Raw genomic sequence first — 20,561 nt, 5'->3', positions numbered from 1 at the left:
ACTGAGGTTGTGTGCCTGGCTGGTGTAGCTCAGTGGATTGAGCGCGGGCCTGTGAACCACACGATCGCGGTTCAGATTCCCAGTCAGGGCACATGTCTGGGTTGCAGGCCGGTTCCCTGCAGGCCAGTTCCCAGCAGAGGATGCACGAAAGGCAACCATACATTGATGTTTCTCTCCCTCTCTCCTTCCCTTCCCCTATAAAAATAAATAAATAAAATCTTTAAAAAAAAAAGTTTGCTGTGATTTAAAAAAAATAAAAATAAAAACTGAGATTGTCATACACTTTTGTGTTATCATTTAGCAATACAATGTGGACATTCCTTTAAGTCTGTTGGGATAGCTTAAATTCATTCCTTTAAAAAATTTTTATATTCCTTTTTTCTTTTAACACTTTATTATGAAAAATTTCAAATGTACAGAAAAACTTAAAGATTGTTACAATGAATATTAAAATACTCTCCACCTAGCTTCAGTAATTGTTTACATTTTATCATATTTACCTTATCTTTCTCTTTACTCTTAGCATGTTACATATATTATCGTTATATAATGACAATTTACCACCAAATAGTTCAGCATGCGTCCTCTAGGGATATTCTTCGTAACTGCGACATCATCATCACACCTAAGAAAATTAATAATATTGTTACAGTACCTGATATCTAATTAGGATTTGATTTTTTCAGTTTCCAAAGTGTCTGTAAATGTGTTTTATATTGAACCAAAACACGATTAGGGGTTACTAATTGCATTTATTTGATATGTTTCTTTATTTTAATCTAGAAAAGTTTGCCTAGCTTTTTTCTTCCTCCTTTGTACCTATCTGAAGAGTCTTTGACCAGTTAATTTGTAGAATGTCCCTCATCTTGGATTTATGTGATTATTTTCTCATGATATTTTTTTAACTTTTAAAAAATTTTCTGTCTTTTTTGTAAATTGAAAATTAGCTATGGAGGCTTAATTAAATTCAGGTTAAACATTTTTGGAAAGCGTAGGTGATGTTATAAATTTTATTACATTGCATCACATTAGGAAACATGTAATATCCAGTATCTCAACTATCAATGCCACTAAGTTTGTTCACTTGTTTAAGAGATGATCTCTAATAGCTCCACTTTAAAGCAACATTTTTTCTCTTTATAATTTGTGAATCTTGGGGTGACATGTTGGTATCATGCGACTAGCCTGTTTTCTAGCATGTAGCTTTTTACCCAGTGGCTTTAGCATTCATTTGAGGACCTTCTCCTAAATCAGTTATTACATTGGGGGTTAGTTTTTTTTAGCTTTCTGATTTTTTAAATGTATTTTTAAATTATAGTTCACATACAATATTATATTAGTTTCAAGCATACAGTGTAGTAATTAGACATTAATATACAAAGTGCTCACCCCAATAAGTCTAGTACTTAGTACTTATCTGGCACCATACATAGTTATTACAATATTATTGTCTATACTCCCTATACTGTAGTTTACATCCCTATGACTATTTTTATAACTGATAATTTATATTTCTTAATCCTTTTTTCTCATTCCCCTGAACCCCATCTCATCTGGTGACTGTCAATTTGTTCCTTATATTTATGAGTTTGTTTCTGTTTTATTTGTCCATTATTTTGTGTTTTTAAATGCAATCATATGATATTTATCTTTCTCTGTCTGACTTATTTCACTTAGCATACTACCCTCTAGGCCCATTCATATTTTTTTAAATGGTAAAATTTCATTCTTTTTCACGGCTCATTAATATTCCATTGTGTATATGTACCACATCTTTATTGATTTGCCTGTCAGTGGGCACGTAGTGTGGTTCCATATCTTAGCTATTCTGAGTAACACGGAAGTGAACATAGGGGTACATAGATCTTTTTGAAGTAGTGTTTTGGATTTCTTTGGATAAATACCCAGAAGTGGGATTGCTGAGTCATATGATGGTCATTTGCCCTCTCTTATATTTTGCTGTCACTTGGGCATATCAGTTATTTTTTGTTTAATGTGTTATGCATATCCATTCTTTTTTTCCTTAATTTGGTCAGTGGCTAACTATTTAAGCTGGCTTCTTTGTCCTTTTGATATGACTGTTCTTTAAAAATGGCTGCATATTACTTTAATAATGTAGATGCATTATGCTTTAGTCAGTCATTATCCTGTGGTGGATATTCACTTAGTTTCTAGTATATTTGTCATAATAAACAATGCTAAAATAAACATTCTTGCCCTGGCTGGTGTAGCCCGGTAGATTGAGTGAGAACCTGTGAACCAAAGGGTGGCTGGTTTGATTCCAAATCAGGGCACATGCCTAGGTTGCAGGCCAGGTCCCCAGTACAGACAGGGTGTGTGAGAAGCAACCACACATTAATGTTTCTCACCCTCTCTTTCTCCTTTCCTTCCCCTCTCTCCAAAAATAAATAAAATCTTACAAAAAACAAATTCTTGTACATACATTTTATATAATACTAGTAGACTTTCCAAACATCCATGTGAAATTTCTGTTTTTTACTTTATTCTAATAAAATTTTCTGCCATTATAGGAATTCCTTTTATTACTAATTACACTGCTGTTCTCCCTACCAGTTCCCCCTCATTACAATGTCTAGCATCCTTATTTGCTTCAGAGAACTTACCTGATTTTTTTTTTTTAAATTTACTAGTTTACTTACTGGCTTCTAACATAGGATAGAAGCTCTTTGGTAGCAAGACCTTCTCTTTCTATTGCTTATAACCGGGACCTGGTACTTAGAAATAGCGTTTAATAGGTACTTGTTAAATATTTGCTGAATGGCCAATTGAATAAATAAGTCATTCATTTAGGACATTTAGGTTTTATAACCATCCTAAATTTCCCTTAGTCTCAGTTTTGAATGTTTTTGCCTGTTAATATACTTCTCATTTTTAATTTTTACAGAAGTTTTCTCAACCTATAGAAGGGTTTATATCTTAGACTTCTTTTGATTACTAGAAACACTGTCTAGGTTTATCCTTGTAATCATAAACAGATTATTGCCCTTTTTTTCTAAACTAAAAGAATTGTAAATTTTTTTGAATAAAGGTTTATAGAAATATTCTGTTTGAAAACACATTTTTCTGAGATACATGAAATTTTCATTTGACATTACACACAATCAAGTTTCTTTTGTTTATGTAAATTACTCTTGAGGTTTTTGGGTTATCTTTTAGAGTAGAAAACATTCTTAAAAAGACTCTTGAGAACAATTATTAGGGGATATAATCCTTTCTTTGAAGAGAGATCCAATTTATTTTTAGAATGGATATTCTTGAATCATAGGATATGAAATAACCTGGTTTTACATATCTAGGAATTTTAAAAGTTACTTAGTTCTCCATAGTACAGTATTATTTTATAGGTCATTTATATTTGGTTTCTTGAATTTTTATGTAACCTTCATATTGAGATTCTAAAAATTGCATGATGTTTGATATTACTACCCCTTTGTGTTTCAGAATGTGCTCATTTACTTTTGGCTCACAATGCTCCGGTCAAGGTGAAAAATGCTCAGGGATGGAGCCCGCTGGCAGAAGCCATCAGCTATGGAGATAGACAGATGAGTAAGCAAAATAAATACCGTTGCTCGCTAGTCTAAGCATACAGAGTCATGCATTTGGAATACTTTTCATTTACTGTAACTTCTCGCAGTATGCAAAGTTTTCAGTTATTTATAAACTTATGTATGCATTATTAGTAACTCGATCACTGGGTAATACACAAAAATAATTGAGGAATTATATTTAAAAGTACGTTTATTATTTTCTCTCTTTTTATAGGATTCAGCCCTACTGGTACTCTTCAATTTTGTAAAAATTCATTTAGAATGAAGGACTTTTTAAATAAAAACACATTGAGACCTGACGGTTCTTTCTGGCAACTGCTTAATTTTTTTGGAAGAGTAATTTGAACTGAAAATAATTAGTGTTTTAATAACAATTGTCTATCTGCTTTAATTACTGAAAGTGAGGAACAAGTCAGCCTTCATTTTAGTCTTGAGAGAATTTCCAAAAAATGTTACATGACATTTTTCACAATATATAGAGTGCTCAATTATTCCACTTTCTTTCCTCCAGTGCCTATTTTTTTTTCCCCTGACTTCATATACAGGTCTTATATGAAGTTAGGGGGAAAACACAGGTCAAACACTTCTCAATAATTGAAAATTTTGTAAAATTTGAATCTGGATGAATGAGAATATTATCTTTCTGGTAATACTGTCTTTTCATAATTTGAGGCAGAAAACGACTACTTTAGCTTTGTAGAAGGAACTATAAAAATTTTTGGTAGTTTTAATAAAGAAAAGCATAACATTAGACATTCCTGGGATGTTACATGGATTTAATTTTATTTTTGATGCTAAGTTTTGGGCTCTTATGGGCTTTTTCTTATGTTTTAGCTTTATGTGTAATCCACATATTACATCTTTGTGGAGTTTCTGAACACTTTGGGCAACTTTTAATGGTGAAGTTAAATTTGTTTGGGCTTAAGATTTAATGTGAGAAAAAAATTGGGATATTTTAACAACTAAAGGAGTGTATGTATATTGTTGTTCATTGAGAGTTGTGTTTCTGGACAAACATTAAGAGACCCTATGAGAGCAAGAAACTATACTAACTCTGGAATTATTTCAGGGAAATGATAAAATATATACAGCTCTGAGAAACTGAGAGTGAGTTCAGAGTTGCAGCAGTTGGTCTGAAGAGACTTGCTTTAATATGTGTAAACAGCAGAGTGGAGAGGAAACCAGATGGGTTCCTGGATATCTGACCCACCTTGAGATGAGACTTTTGTGACTTTCAGGGAAATTCTCAGCATTAGTGAATATTTACTTTGTCCTTACTGTAAAGCATGTGCATATAATAAGATGAGAGAATGAAGACATGTTTCTACTCTTGAGTAATTCATAATCTGTGGGAAGGCCAGTAAGCAGGAGTTTTCTAGGAAAATCAGTTACTGGATATTTAATAAAAATTCTAATGTGAAAATTGAGGCATGTAGTATAATAGTTAAGGCCTGTTTTTAAAGTGATTTCTATAGAGTGATATCTTAGATACGCATTTTAAATAGTATTCCATTGCCAATCATTTATATAATTGTGTGTCCATAATTATTTAGGCTTATATTTCTAGTATCATCACATGAAAGGGAAATATTACTAACTTAAAGGACTATTAATTCAATAATCCTTATGATAAATATTTAGAAATACTAATGTGGATGTATTTATACTGGTGTTAAACATGTCTGTACTTTGAAATTTTTTAAATTACTATGATTTAAGCTTTTGATTATTTAGCTTATGTTACATAAAAATTTTGTGGGCATAGTATATAAATTATTAGTGAAAATTCTGTGACCTGTTTGTCTTTTTGGTCTGATATCTGCTAATAGTTTTATGCTACAGAATAATGAGCTAATGCTAAATTTCTTGTCAGAGAATGTTTAAAATTATTTCTTTTAAAATTAATAACATTTCAAGATTATGTTGCTTTTCTGCCTTATAACGTTTACCTGATGAACACCAATCAGCCCAGGCCATTATCAGGGAGAGATAGAGATACAATATAAAAGTCTCTTTATAACTTACGGCTCTCTTCAGCTTTCCTCTGACCTGGACTGCTGGTTTCTTATCTGCACTGAGACCTAGGTGTCTTTCCAGGAGTTGCATAGTTTGTACAGAATTACATTATGATATGTATATTATGGTAGTTTTAGGAATTATATCAGCCTCTGTCTTTTTTTTTTAAATTTTTTTTTAAAGATTTTATTTATTTATCCTTAGAGGGGAAGGGAAGGAGAGAGGGAGAGAAATATCAATGTATGGTTGCCTCTCATGCGTCCCCTGCTGGGAACTGGCTTGTAACCCAAGCATGTGCCCTGGCTGGGAATCGAACCACAGTTGTTTGGTTCGCAGGCCCGTGCTCAATCCACTGATCTACACCAGGCAAGGCTTAGCCTCTGTCTTATTTTTGTAGTACATGAAAGGTTAGTTTAGAGGCCAAGAGACAGCAGTGCATATTGGCTTGCAGTCTTGTCCAGAACTGGCACTGTTTTTGATTTGGGTTTCAACTTTGTATTTCTTCCTGGAAGAAGTCTTTCCTCAACTTCTGGAGTGGATTAACCTCTCCTTTTCATATATTTTGAAACGGGTCATGCTTTTCCTTTGCAGTCCTCAGCAGACTTCTAATTAGTTATTTAACAATGTGTGTTCCCTACTCTGCATCCTGATGATACAAGCTTTGTAAACACTCAAGTCCTATAGAGGCTATTCATCCTTTTATATCTGGATTCCAGACAGAATCTGGCACATATATTTGTTTAGTGAATTAATGAGGAAATGAACAAGAACAGCAAACAAAATTTGACACTATTTAACAGGAATGAAAATATTTTTGTAAATTAATTAGGATTTTTGTTTACCATAACTCTTCTGAGTTGTTGAAAACTTTATTTTTTCTTATAAGAAAGTAATGATATTAATTATAGAAAATTACAAAATTATAGAGAAAGAATTTTACCCAGAGATAACCACTATTAATATTTTATTATAAGTATTCTTTAGTTTCTTTTTCTGGTCATATTACTCTTTGATATTAAATAAAATAAAATAACCCTTTAAACATTTCTCTACTTAGAATGAAGATCAAAATCTCTAACTTCGTTTATAAGATCCAGAATGATAATGTCGCTTTTTCATCTTCTTTATCTTGTTCTTTCTGCATGGCTTTCCCTGTGTCAGCATTGCTAGCCTTTGAGTTTGTCATAGTCACACATCCTTTGCCTTCTACCCCAACTTAGAATTTTTCACATCTCAACTCCAGTAGAAGGGAGCCTTCTCTGCTCATACAGTATTTCAGAACTCTACCATCACCCCCATTACTTCTAATGAAGTAAGCTTCATTAGAACAGAGTTGTGTTTTCCAAGTATCTACCAGATATATCTGAAACATAGTGGGATGCACCATTAGCTTTGACACTGAGGAACTCATTGTAGTTTGGGGAGAGAGAACAATAAATATTCGGTAGCATTCCAAACCATATATAAAGTGATAGGGCGAAACAGTGGAGGGAGAAAGTAATTCTGGTTTTTTGCAAGGTGTGGGTTGAGTGGACTCTCAACAGATTATAGGATTTAATAATGTGGGTAAAGACTTTCTATCTAGCCCACAGGAGCAGAATATATAGAAAGCCTGGAAATGTGAAAAATAACAAAACTTATTTTAGAGAACTGTACTTCAGTGTGGCTTGCTAAACTACAAGGCAAACATGGGTCAAGGGATGAAGAGTAGTTTTGGGAGATGAAATTGTAGTGATAAAGCGGATACACTGAGATCTCCTTTATATGGTATTCAAGGTTTTGATCTCCATCTCTAGTCACTGCAAAATTCCAGAAGACTTCAAAGCAGTGATTGAGATTATTGGATAAAACCCAAGACTTTTTTTTTCCAGTGAGCATTAAAAGAAGAAAAATATTTTTATTTTATTTAAAAAATATTTTCTCATTACATTTAAGCCCCCTTATACCCTCCTCCCCCTTGCAGTCACCACAGTGTTGTCCATATCCATGATTCCTTTTTCCTTTTTTCTCAATCCCTCCACCCCCTCCCTAAAAAACCTCAAGACTTTTTCATTGTGCAGGAGGCAATAGGTTTTTAGGAAAAAAAATCTTTAGATCAAGTGTGGTAATCTTGATTTAAAGAAGAGATACTATATTGAGAGAAGAGAAAGATTAGAAAAATAATCACCCATTGCCAGTTCTTTTTCTTAGTTTAAGTCCTGGTAGTACTAGAAAGATTAAATTCCAAGATCTTAAATATGGATTAGTGGTGATCTCATTAATTGATGTATGGAATATAGCAGGAATAACATTCTGGGATTGAATTAATTAGATGTTAAGCTTGGTGAGTTTGAGTGATATGTGATACATCTAGAAAAAACTGTCCAAGTAAGAAGTGGGAAATAATTAGACTGGAGTATAGAAGGAAGTGGAGGATGGAAGACACAGGTTTAAGTAATGCTTGGAGCAGTAGGGAGTAGTTTCAGAAGCTTTAGGAATAATAAACTGAAAACTTTAAAAATACTTTATATGGGAGAAGGAAAGAAAATGTTAAATTAATTGTGGTTTAGTGGAGTTTTTCATTTGAGTTTTTGTATGAATTCTATTTAATACCATCCAAATTCCCTAAAGCTAATTTTATCTTCATTATCAATGTTAGGATTCTCACAATATGGAAATACAAATAGTGAGACCACAAAAACATACTGGTGATTTTGAATAATTCATTCTGAATGTTTATTTCTGCTTCCATAAGAAAGTTTGAGTTGAAATAATTTTTTAAATGTCAAGTCTCAAAGAATAAGAATCTCTTTTGCATATATTACTGTGCCATATATTGTTGTTCTTGCTACCTTTTTAATAATGCTTGATAATTTTTATGTCATTTTGTGTTATTTACAAAGTGCCTTCAGTCAGTTACAAAACAATAGATTTAGTTGATAAAAAGTTATGGCTCCTGCTGTACATTAAGATACTGTTTCAATCTAGGGATTGAATTTTTTTCATTTATACATTCAGTCTAAGGATTGAATTCTTTTCATTTTTTGCATTCAGGCAGAGGTCCATTTCAACACAAAGGCAAGAGAGATTGAATAAATATTTATTGAAGTATTTGAGCTTATAGTGAGGAAGAAAAGCTACTGTATTTGGGTAATAGATCCCTGATATTAGAGTTAAATTATAACAAACATGAAGGTTAACCAGATTCATATAAATTTGAATCTGTAAAGAATTTTAATGATTATCTAGGTCAGTGATTCTCAGACTATTTGCATTTCACAGACCAGAAAAAAAAATTATTTGAGGATTAACGCAGAATAGCTAATAACATTTTTTATTTTAGCATATAAGAACTTAAAAATAGACTTCTGGCGAAGATGGAGGCGTAGGTGGAAACATTGTGCCTTCTTGCACAACCAAGTTTAAAGGTTGGTTTAAACCAAGTTTAAAGACAACAAAATTTTAGTAAGAAAAACACAGCCAAAACACAGAAAATTGAACTGCACAGAAGTCTGACAACAGCGAACTGTTCATCCAGACCAGTAAGAGGGGCAGAGTCAGCAGTGGAGCGGTGGAGCGGGATTGGGCAGGAAAGATCAACTGGACCGACACAGGAACTCAGAAGTGCAGGAGCACAGGCGTGGGGTGGCAACGGGCAGACCCAGTGAGGGCACAAGGCGGCTGGCTGACCACAGTCACACATTCATGCGCAGATAAACCAAGCGAAAGGACCAAGAAGTGAGACAGACCGCTCAGGCCAGGGCCCCAGTGATGAGAATTAGAGCCTGAAAGCACCAATTGGAAAGACTTTTGGGGTCAAGATGCTGGGAGAAGCTCCCAGGCTCACAGAGGGTTTGTTGGAGAGACCTACAGGGTCCTGGAGGGTGCACAAACCCACACACCTGGGAACCAGCACCAGAAGGGCCCAATTTGCTTGTAGGAAGCGGCAGAGGGGACAAAAATCTGAGAGAGAGCAAAACAAACACCATTGCCCCTCTCGGACCCCGCTCTCACATACAGCGTGACAAACCCACAACCTGGGTGGCCCTGCCCTGATGAACACAAGGCTCCGCCCCTCATACATAACCGGTGCGAACAGACCAAAACATTATGGCTCAAGAACAGCTCAAAGCCCCAGAGCCAAATAACTCTAAGCGACCAAGAGATAGCCAACCTATCAGATGCACAGTTCAAAACACTGGTGATCAGGACGCTCACAGGATTGGTTAATTTTAGTCACAAATTAGAGGAACAAATGAAGGCTAAACTAAGTGAAATGAAGGGAAATGCACAGGAAACCAATAGTAATGGAAAGGAAATTGGGGCTCAAATCGAGAGAGTGGACCAAAAGGAAAAAAAAAATGACCAAACAGAAAAGAATGAAGAAACAAGAATTCAAAAAAACGAGGAGAGGCTTAGGAACCTCCAGGACATCTTTAAACATTCCAACATCCAAATTATATGGGTACCAGAAGGGGAAGAGGAACAGCCACGAATGGAAAATTTATTTGAACAAATGATAAAGGAGAAGTTCCGCCCTGGCTGGTGTAGCTCAGTGGATTGAGCGCGGGCCTGTGAACCAGACAATCGCGGTTCGATTCCCAGTCAGGGCACATACCAAGGTTGCAGGCCGGTTCCCTGCAGGCCAGTTCCAGCAGGGGATGCACGAAAGGCAACCATACATTGATGTTTCTTTCTCTCCCTCTCTCCTTCCCTTCCTCTCTAAAGATAAATAAATAAAATTTAAAAAAAAAAAAAAAAAAGGAGAAGTTCCCCAATCTGGCAAAGGAAATAGACTTCCAGGAAATCCAGGAAGCTCAGAGAGTCCCAAAGAAGTTGGACCCAAGAAGGAACACACCAAGGCACATCATCATTACAGTACCCAAGATTAAAATGAAGGAGAGAATCCTAGAAGCAGCAAGAGATAAGGAGATAGTCACCTATAAAGGAGTTCCCATCAGACTGTCAGCTGATTTCTCAAAAGAGACCTTACAGGCAAGAATGGGCTGGAAAGAGGTATTCCAAGTCATGAAACCCAAAGACCCACATCCAAGATTGCTTTATCCAGCAAAGCTTTTCATTTAGAATGAATGGAAGGACAGATAAAGTGCTTCTTCAGATAAGGTCAAGTTGAAGGAGTTCATCATCACCAAGCCCTTATTATATGAAATGTTAAAGGGACTTACCTAAGAAAAAGATTAAAATATGAACAGTGAAAGGACAGCAAACTCACAGTTATTAAGAACCACACCTAAAACAAAAGCAAACTAAGAGGACAGCTAGATCAGGAGCAGAACCATAGAAATGGAGATCACGTGGAGGGTTAGCAACAGGGTAGTGGGAGAAGGAAAAGGGGGGAGAAGGTACAGATAAGTAGCATAGACGGTAGGTAGAAAATAGATAGGGGGTAGGGCAAGAATAGTATGGGAAATATAGAATCTAAAGAACTTGTTGACACATGGATATAAACTAAAGGGGGGAATGGTGGGAGATGGGTGTGCAGGGTGGAGGGGAATGAAGGGGGGGAATAGGACAACTGTAATGGCATAATCAATAAAATATATTTTTAAAAAAGAACTTAAAAATAAAACTTTTCTTCTGTGATGTTATTTAAAAAAAAAGACATTTTGAACCAAAAATAGTAGAAAGAATAGTTCTTGAATTGAAATAATATGTAATTTATAAAGAAAAAAAAACCCATCCTTGTTCTCAGTTTTTTTTTGTTTTTGCTGCATATCACTGGAAACTCGAACAATTGGGCACTGAAATGTAGACTTATATTTGGGATCTACTGACCTAGTTCACAGAGCTAGTTTATAAATGAGACTAGGCCTCATGTTCTCTGACTTCTAGGTCCCTGCCTCTTCTGTTCTGAAAGACCTTCAGTAATTTAAGCATTGTTCTATGGTTTTTGGCTTTTTAAACTATATTGGAGTTATTTATTGTTAGACCTGTGGTTAAAAGTAAGAATAAATTTTACTGTTCTTCAGAATTCTTCTTTGACCTTTTACTAATTTGGCCTATGCAGAAAAAACAAATCTTGTCCAAGCTTTCACTACTGTTTTCTTTCTATTTGTTTGTTTCTCTCTTTCTTTCCTTCTTCCTCTTCCTTTTCTTTCTTTCCCTTCCTTTCCTTTGTTTCCTTCCTTCCTCCATTCCTTCCTGCTTTCCTTTCTTCCTCATTTTTTCCATTCTGCTTCTGTCTGTATTCTACATAGGCTTGAAATACTCTATAAGAATGCATACTGTAAAAGAGAAAAAATGGTATTTCTTTATATATGTATATGAAAAAATATGTCAGAACAAGGAGGAAATCTGCATGTGTTGATATACGAGCATACATTTTTTTACACCTCATTGCATATTTTTCTATTTTCTTATTTTTTCTAGTCTTAATTCATTAGAGATTCTGTGTAATATTACACAGAATATGTAAAATCAGTGTAATATTACACTGATTCATCAGTGTAATATTTTCACTTATTTTAATAAATGTTAGGGATTGGCTGATTTTTGCTAGTTAATTTTAGATCTTTATTCTAATAGGTAAAAATTATATTTACTTAATTGTAGGTATACTAGTAAGGAATTTATATTGAGGTTGACAGTGGCTCTGCATAGTAGATTTGACTTTGTTCTTATTTGACAAATTAAAAAAAAGACACTTAAGTTTGGAGAAATATAGTAAGTTGTTCAAGTTAACACACAACTAATAAGTAGTAAAGCTGGGGTTTATGTTTAACATGTTTAATACATCTCAATCTCTGTGGAAATCTCAATCTCAACTGTCGAGAAAACATTAAGGAGGTCTTCAGGTTTCATTAGATTCAGAAGTCATTTTCATAGATAGAATAGGATTTATTTTTATACATTTTTTTTATATTAGTAATAGGTGAGAATACAACCTCTAGTGAAAAAAGAACAGGTATACCTAGTAACAATTGTAGATAATTATGTTTTCAGAAAAGTGGTATTCAGTGGGATTTTTGAGATCTGCTGTGTTTGAGATATTTTAGATTGGTATTACTACAGGATATTGTGGCATCTGATTGAGGTCGGTAAATCTTGGCTCAGTCAGTACATAACCTAAATTCGTACTGAAAATAAAAACTAAAAATTAGGAAAATAGAGTGATTGAATATAAATTGATGTTGAGGTATTTTGTCTCAATTTTCCTTTGGAACCATAACAGTTTTATTAAACTTACTTGCTAACATATTCACAATGTCTACATCTTTCAGTATATCTGTATAAAAGCCAGTGGTATTTTCTAGCAGTGTGAAATCTATTTTAAATTAATATTTTAAAATTTAAATCTTAGTTACAGCTCTTTTAAGGAAGCTTAAGCAGCAATCCAGGGAAAGTGTTGAAGAAAAACGACCTCGATTATTAAAAGCTCTGAAAGAGGTAAGCTATATTTCTTTGTTGATTTTGCACCCCCAAAATAATTATAAGTGTAGTTTTAAAGCATTTTTAAAAATACGGTTGAATTTCTCACTAATTAGTAAGGGTTAAAGCATGGTAAAAAAATCCTGCTTAAAATAAATAATAACATAACCAATACTCTGATTATACTCTTATGGGAAGCACCATTTACTTTGACCTAGGAAAGTAGATAAAGAAGAACTGCTTGCAATACATTAGATGAGAGCCCTAAAAACAACAACAATAAAAAAAGGAGGTGGGACATAACTAATGGCCATAAAATTTCTTTCTTCTTTGGTTTAGAAAATCTCTAAGAGCCAAAGCTGCTACTCCTAGCAGAAGCAGTTTGCAGCTTCCTTAGATGACAAAACTTTTTTGTGTTCTACCTCATGATAGTAAGAGTTGAGGGTGCTTGCACAGAAAGATTGATTTTCTGCTATTCTGTATTTTTAAAAAACATTTTATTATTTGTTTTAGAGAAAGGATGGGAGGGGAAAAAAAGAGGGAGAGAAACATCAATGTGCAGTTGTCTCTCATGTGCCCCTTGTTGGAGACCTGGCCTGCAACCCAGGCATGTCCCCTGACTGGGAATTTCAGTCAGTGACCCTTTGGTTCATGGGCTGGTGCTCCATTCACTGAGCTACACCAGCCAGGGCTGGGTCATTTGTTTTAGACCATTATGAGGCTACACAAATAATCATTTTGGAAATCATTTTTATAACCCTCTAAAGTTATTAACTACTTTCACAATAATACTAATTGATATTTCAGTTAGGCTGAGAAATGGCATATTTACTGATGCAAATTTAAATGTCTGTCAGTTTCAGGTATGTTTCTATGCAATTAAAATGTTGTTATAAAACTCACAGTGGTACATATTTTCCTGTGTAGATAAAAGTTGTAATGTGTGCTATTCTGATATTTTATTTTAAGTAATAAACATCTTTTTCTTTAACTCTAAACATTGAAAATTTTCTGTTCTTGTTTATAGACCTTTAATGATAACAAATTTTTTCATAAAGCAAAATGTTAAGTAGAGATAACAGCTGTTAACTAGAGGTACATTCAGTAATTATTCATATTTCATTTCTCAGCTAGGTGACTTTTATCTAGAACTTCACTGGGATTTTCAAAGCTGGGGTAAGAGTATGCTATGTTTTATTAAAATCTGTAGATGTGCAGAATTATGAGTGTAAAAATAACTACTATATAGAAATATTGAAAAAATTGATACTTGCCCTAAGGAAAATTAGTGTTTTTTATCACATTGAATGTAATGGTAGTAAAGCACTGGTATTTAATGACCTCAGCCTTATTAGTAACTTTTATAATTCTTATTTTTAAGATTAAAAAGTCTCAGTTTTTAAGAAATAAAGTACAGGTTTAAGTATTATACTAATTTAATATAAGGAATTTTCAGAGGGAAGGGAAGTGTAATTATGAGATTATTAGATTAATGAATTTAAGGAAGTTTGAAATATAATAGTTGGTTCCCTGAATGTGCAAAATTTTGTGAACATTTGATTTTGCAAAAATAACTGAATCATTTTTGCCACTTTTACTGTATCCTTATATCCTCTGTTTTAATATACTGTTTGGTTGCACCCTGTTTCTGTTATTCTGAAAGACTTTAATTTCTAGCTATTTTACAGTCATTGATTTTACCTTGGTAGGTTTCTTTTTCCCCATTGTCTAAATAAGAAGTTTTATCTTGTGACCTTTACTTGCTAAACAATTATCAAAACAACTAAATTTTGTTACAAAAAATTTTACTTAATGTAATCTATATATAGGTTGGGATATAATGAGCTTCCATGCATTTTTTAAGCATCTGAATTAATTTTTATGATAGAACTATATAAGGATTTGAATGCTCAGTAATATTTATGCCTAAAATAATTGTAAAAATAAATCATAAAGTAATTATAAAAGTAAATCAGATATTGACAACTGTAGAAACCACTGTTAACATTTCATGCTAATACTTTCAAACCATTTGCAGTGTTTACAAATGTGTGTGTGTATAAATATATATATGTATGTACTAAGTATTAGTTTTTTTTGGACTCATACTGTGTCATTATGCAATTTGTCATTTTTACTAATATATCACAGGCATCTTACATATTAGTTGATAAGGAAGTACTTTATTTTAACAGCAACGTGGATGAGTAACGTTTTTCAAGTTTGTTTAATCTCTAAATACAGAGTTTTAATCCTTAAATAAAATTAGTTCTCTCCAAAATTGTTACAACTTTAGCACGTCAGGCTAGTTTTGGCTCCATCAAAATTATGCGTAATTTTATTATTCTTATAGGCCTGTCTTGCCTTTATGCTTTATATGTCATTCAGAAATCCTGGTGTACCATACCACTGAGAAAAAAAGAGATTTGGAGTAGCTTTGTTTAATAAAAGAGCTTCAAGTCAAATTGGATTCTTATTTGGATTCTGAAGCCTGAATGCATTTTTTTCACCCTATTTTTTATCCTCTGCGTAGACCCCCATCTTCTTTTGTGATTTTAAAGTAAGGTGGTTCCTTGAGTATATTGGTTCTTTAACTGATTTTCTTAAATATTGGTGGTTTAAATTCGGAAAGAGTCAATTTATCTTGCTGAGTGAAATGTTTTAAAATATTTTAAAAGTAACATTTCAGTTGTATGAAGAATTAGAAATGAACAATCATTTCTGAGATTGTACATATATCTGTAGTTATAAACATATTATAAATGTATAATCAAATTCATGTTGCAGCCACTGAGGTACTTACTGAAAGTATTGATTCTTTGAGAACTTGACTTTGACACAAAAAAGTCAGCATATTTGTTTAATTGCTGATAAAGATTTTTCTGATTTCATGTCAAAACTAGCACCTGGCGGCTAGATTTAGTTTAGACACTTTAGATTAAAAAACTGGATAATTTCTATTATTGGATTTGATTATCAAGCTTTATTCTAGAGTTTAGGCATGTTTCTTCTTATTGTCAAAACCAGTAAAAAAAAAAAGGGCCACCCAGAAGTAAGGGAATCTAAGAAATACTGAGACCCCAGGGATAAGTTTAATTTAGAGGTAGTGGAGTACACACACTCTCCTCCTCATCTTGTGTTATATTCAGTGTTTGGCTGAAAATAGCCTTGGACTTGGTTAAAGGAGGGAGAATGATTGCCTCATCTGTTGTATATTTTTGTTTTGGTGAGTATGAAATGCAATCATGTTTTTGAAGGAAGCCCTATATATATTGTAAAATGTTAAGTAATTATAGTATCATAATAATTACTTCAAATTTAGAATTACGCATACAACACTTTTCAACAGAAAAACTGATAGTTTAAAAAATTTATCTTTTAATCTGTAGAATACCCATACCACCGTATATATTTGGAATTGTTATTTACATAGTGTGGATAGAAAACATTAGTTTTACAAATATTAATTAAAATCAGGGAGTAAGTGATAGCAAAACCAAAATTTAAATTTAGAGACTATTTTTCAGCTCAGTGATTTATGCTACCTTTGAAATACAGTGTCAGACTCTCAGATTATATAGAGATAACTTAAAATATAGACAGCTTAATTGTTCAATTTTCACACAAAAAAACAATCATCCATAGAATGACTCTTACCTGTCTCCCTCAACATAGTAGATAATAAGTAATAAAAGGCTATCAAAAGATAGCTGTGATAGGAATGTGAGCAACACTGGAATGTAGACATCTATAGGTAAAGAGTATGATTCCATTGTATAAATTTTGAAACTGAGGTACAGAATGCTTAAGTAATATTTAAGATTCAAACTCAAATTCAGTTATTTAGCTTTAAAAATGTCTCTTTCTCTTGTACACTTTCTATTAATCGCATTATGTTTAAAGGATCAGCTAGGATTCAGGTACATCTAGTTACCCTTCAGGTGGGGTTAGTTAGCATAGGGCATTGTTTTTCTCATCTATAATATCCTGGAATATGTGCCATATTTTGCCGTGTATAATGCATATGTTTTTGCCCAAATTTTTGAGGGAAAAATGAGAATGTGCATTATACATGGGTAGTACCTGAAATACCTTGTACCTGTACTTGTGTTTTGTAATTAATTGTTACATAAAATTTCTTGTACCATAATATGTTCCAAACTAAATGCTAAAATTCCTCTTTAATACAAAAAATAAGTATCTAAATATAAATAAAACGAATTAAGAGTTAGAACTGGAGATTTTTTTCCTGAAAGTTTAGACCAAAATTGTGAGTGCACATTATATACAGGAGTGTATTATAGATGGCAAAATTCGGTACCCACAAGTAGCATTATATCAACTCTGCTAACTGTGTGGGTGGGTGGGCAAGGAAGGTGGTGGGGAATGTGGTGAACTATGTAGCAAACACAATTAAATGATAGATACTTGAAGTTGCTCAAACTTGCTTTATATATTAAGTGGTAAAATACTATTTTAAAGAAAATTATTATAATTTTGGTAAGTTTCTAAAATGTTTGCATTACTCTTCTAATGAAAAAATTTGTAATGTTTCAGAACTTTAGATGGTTAATTTTATCTTTTATTTTTTAAAAACACAGTGCCTTTACTTTCCCGAATTCTGCCTTCTGATGCTTGTAAAATATACAAACAAGGTATCAATATCAGGTAAGGTGACTTAATTTTTTTTCTGAGTAACAGAAAAATTGAGATTTAGAGGAAGCTTTTCTGTAGTAATAGCTTACATTTGGATGTAGCATTTTATAACTTAAACATGCTATAAATACATTCATAATATTTTATCTCATTTGAGACATACTACAGATAACTAAAGGCATAAAATCTTGACTGAAACAAAGGTATTGTTCTTATTCAACTACAGAGTATCTAGAAGGCAAACAGTGGAGATCATGATGTAATACTAAAAAGATTTAAGATGGTCATCTCTATGATCCTGGCTTTTTAAGGAATAAGGGACACATAGGAACACCTTAACTCTTGTCCTTTTTTCTCCATCCCTCTCATACATACCCTTCTCTTCCTGTCAACCCATCCATGAGAATTTTCATTCATCTATTTAAGCATTTATATCTATTCTAGTTAACTCTTTAAGGCTAATTTTAATTTTCTTCTGTTTCCTTTTAAAATAAGATTGATGGTTAGTTAGATCTTATGGGAAATCTATTTATTTTATTCATTTTAGCATTTTACTTATATCATTCCCTATATCTTTAGCCTTATGTTAATATAGATATATTTACAAATTAAGTATATGGAAGCTATATATAATGCTAGTGAATGTGCTAACTTATATGTACATGTATATGTCTATTGGTATATCTACAAGTTATATATATAACATATATATCTATGTGTTTATATATTTTCAGAATATCAATTTGAACATATGAGGGTCTAGAACTGGAAATGTTGTGAAATATTATTTCATGTAAACTGTTTTATAGATGAGAAAGTTCAGAGAACTGAAGTGATTTTTAAAAGACCGTATTGCCAATTAATAGCTGAGCCAGGATCTGACTTCTTGTCCTTTCTCACCATGTCACAGGCAGAAATTTTTTAAAATCAATTTTTTATAAAATTTATTATGTAATATGTTGATTTCTAGTGAAGAGATAACCTTTAGTTTGAAACAAGTTCTCAGGTAATTATTCTCAAGCAGTAGAATTTGGCTAAATAAGATGTTTCTGTGGTTTTGGGCTTTAAAAATAACCTCAGATGTTTCTAATTATGAAAGTCCTTGTGGACATTTAATTTATGGTAATTATAGAAGCCTGGGAAAATACAGAAAAACGTAGAAGAGAAACTGGGAAAGGATTTGATACTGATGTAGATTTAATTCAGCAGCCAGTTGTTAGCAGTATATTATAGATTTATCAAAAAATTATTTGTCAATTTAAAAATGTTTAATATAGGCGCTGGCCAAAGGTAGTAGATAATTTGGAAGAATAATATTTTCTTTCGTGTGCTACTTTAAAAGGTTAGTTTTAGTTTTGTTTTATTTTTAGAAATAGGAAAAAAGGTACAACTTTCTTTAAAAAATTCTTTCACATTCATATTTGACTTTTGGAAGTAAATTTTATGATGAATACTACATAATAAGGATAGATAATAAACAAAACGACAAATGGTTAATAAGAGCCTGAGCGGAAGCTACTGTAATGTAACAAGTCACTCACACCTAGGGCTTACTAGCAGCTGATGCTAAAGCTCTCACTACCAAAGTATACCACGCTCATGGAGAGGCTGGATTTTAGGATGTTTGGTAAAGGTTTTTTGCATAAGTGACAAGAGCTGACTTAATGAAATCTGTTAGCGTTGAATAAAAACTTTCAAATTTAAGTGTCATGGGATGGTTTTTTTTTTAACATCACTTCAAATCTGAATTTTAAACTGTGTTCAAAGGAATTTTTTCAGTTTACTAGATCTCATGGTGGCCATCTGCTCATGTAATATACCTTCTCTGGTGTCAAGAAGAGAGTAATACTTTAGTAAAAATAGGAAAGTGTGAGCAGCCGTATTGTTGGGAATACTAAATAAACATTTTTACTATTAATATTAATAATTTTAGGTGATCTGTACCCACTGACTGAAATGGTGATTGCAGACTTTGCCTTTCCAGGCTTTTCCTGTTTCAAGAGAAGGCTGTATTTCCTTGTGCAGTGTTATTTCACATTTTCCAAGTTTTTATGTTTTTATCTCAGGAAATATTTTGTATTTCAGTCTTTTCATTTGTAGAAATAATTTTTTTATAGCTGTTACTTGGCAAAAATTAAAAATATTTAGGTTCCTAGGCTTAAAGCCAAGGACAAGTTAAGTCATTAAAATACCATCCTGAGAAATTTTATCATTGTGAACCATGTGTGATATGTAACAGGCAATCTAATATGTCAGGGATATTGAAGATTATGTATTAGATACTCTAATTTCAATTCAAGTTACAGAAACACAGATGAAACAAAAATGGACTGGATCGATCTTAGGTATGACTACGTACAGTAGCTTAAACGTCAGTCTGCCGTTGCCCCTTTTCTCACCGTTTCCACCCTTGACCCTTACAGTTCACTACCACCCTCATCCAGGGTGGGCAAGAATGGAATGGAGGCAGAAGACTCTTCTGGCCCCTTTTAAAACATTTATTTTTGTTTATTTTTTTTAATGTGGGGTGTATATTTCCCTGGTAGTTGAAGTTTGGAGTCCAAATAGGGCATATACATAAAATGATGGGTTTTTTTGATACTGCCAGTAGTCCATGCCTTATGAAGGTTGAGCGTAAGCCCCTTTCACTGGCATTATTCTCTCTCATGACCCATGTATAAGCAATGACAGGACAGTTTAGTAGTGAAGGCACTAGGAGTACAAAGCAGACCACCAGAAGCAGACCAGGAGCTGGAATACAGCCACAAAGCAGCAAACAGGGTTCACCCCTGCCAGAGTTGGTGACTTGATTTTTTCAGTGCTTTCTGATTTCATTCTGAGGGATATATATACACATATAATATGGCTGAGAAAAGAGCCTGTTACACATAGGGTTATCAAATTTCCCTATTTGCTCTGGTTCATCCCTGTTGTCCTGGTAAAATTATTAAT

At 33.2% G+C, this 20,561-nt stretch overlaps 1 protein-coding gene across 2 annotated transcripts in view; it reads left to right on the top strand.

Annotated features, from left to right (window-relative positions):
* The window catches only part of ANKRD13C (ankyrin repeat domain 13C), an 80,468-nt gene that overhangs the window by 24,403 nt on the left and 35,504 nt on the right, over positions 1–20,561 (top strand). For both annotated transcript variants that reach the window (XM_053655501.1, XM_053655500.1), the window contains exons 4-7: positions 3,463–3,567; positions 12,886–12,971; positions 14,084–14,129; positions 17,555–17,621. In XM_053655501.1, coding sequence (XP_053511476.1) covers positions 3,463–3,567; positions 12,886–12,971; positions 14,084–14,129; positions 17,555–17,621 — 304 coding nt within the window. The remainder of the gene's footprint in view (positions 1–3,462; positions 3,568–12,885; positions 12,972–14,083; positions 14,130–17,554; positions 17,622–20,561) is intronic.

This window comes from Artibeus jamaicensis, unplaced genomic scaffold, assembly GCF_021234435.1.
Source record: "Artibeus jamaicensis isolate MK-2021 breed Jamaican fruit bat unplaced genomic scaffold, CSHL_Jam_final scaffold_1019, whole genome shotgun sequence".
NCBI classification, from domain to species: domain Eukaryota; kingdom Metazoa; phylum Chordata; class Mammalia; order Chiroptera; family Phyllostomidae; genus Artibeus; species Artibeus jamaicensis.
Note: the sequence above shows the minus strand (reverse complement) of the source record. Positions and strands in the feature narration are given on the sequence as shown.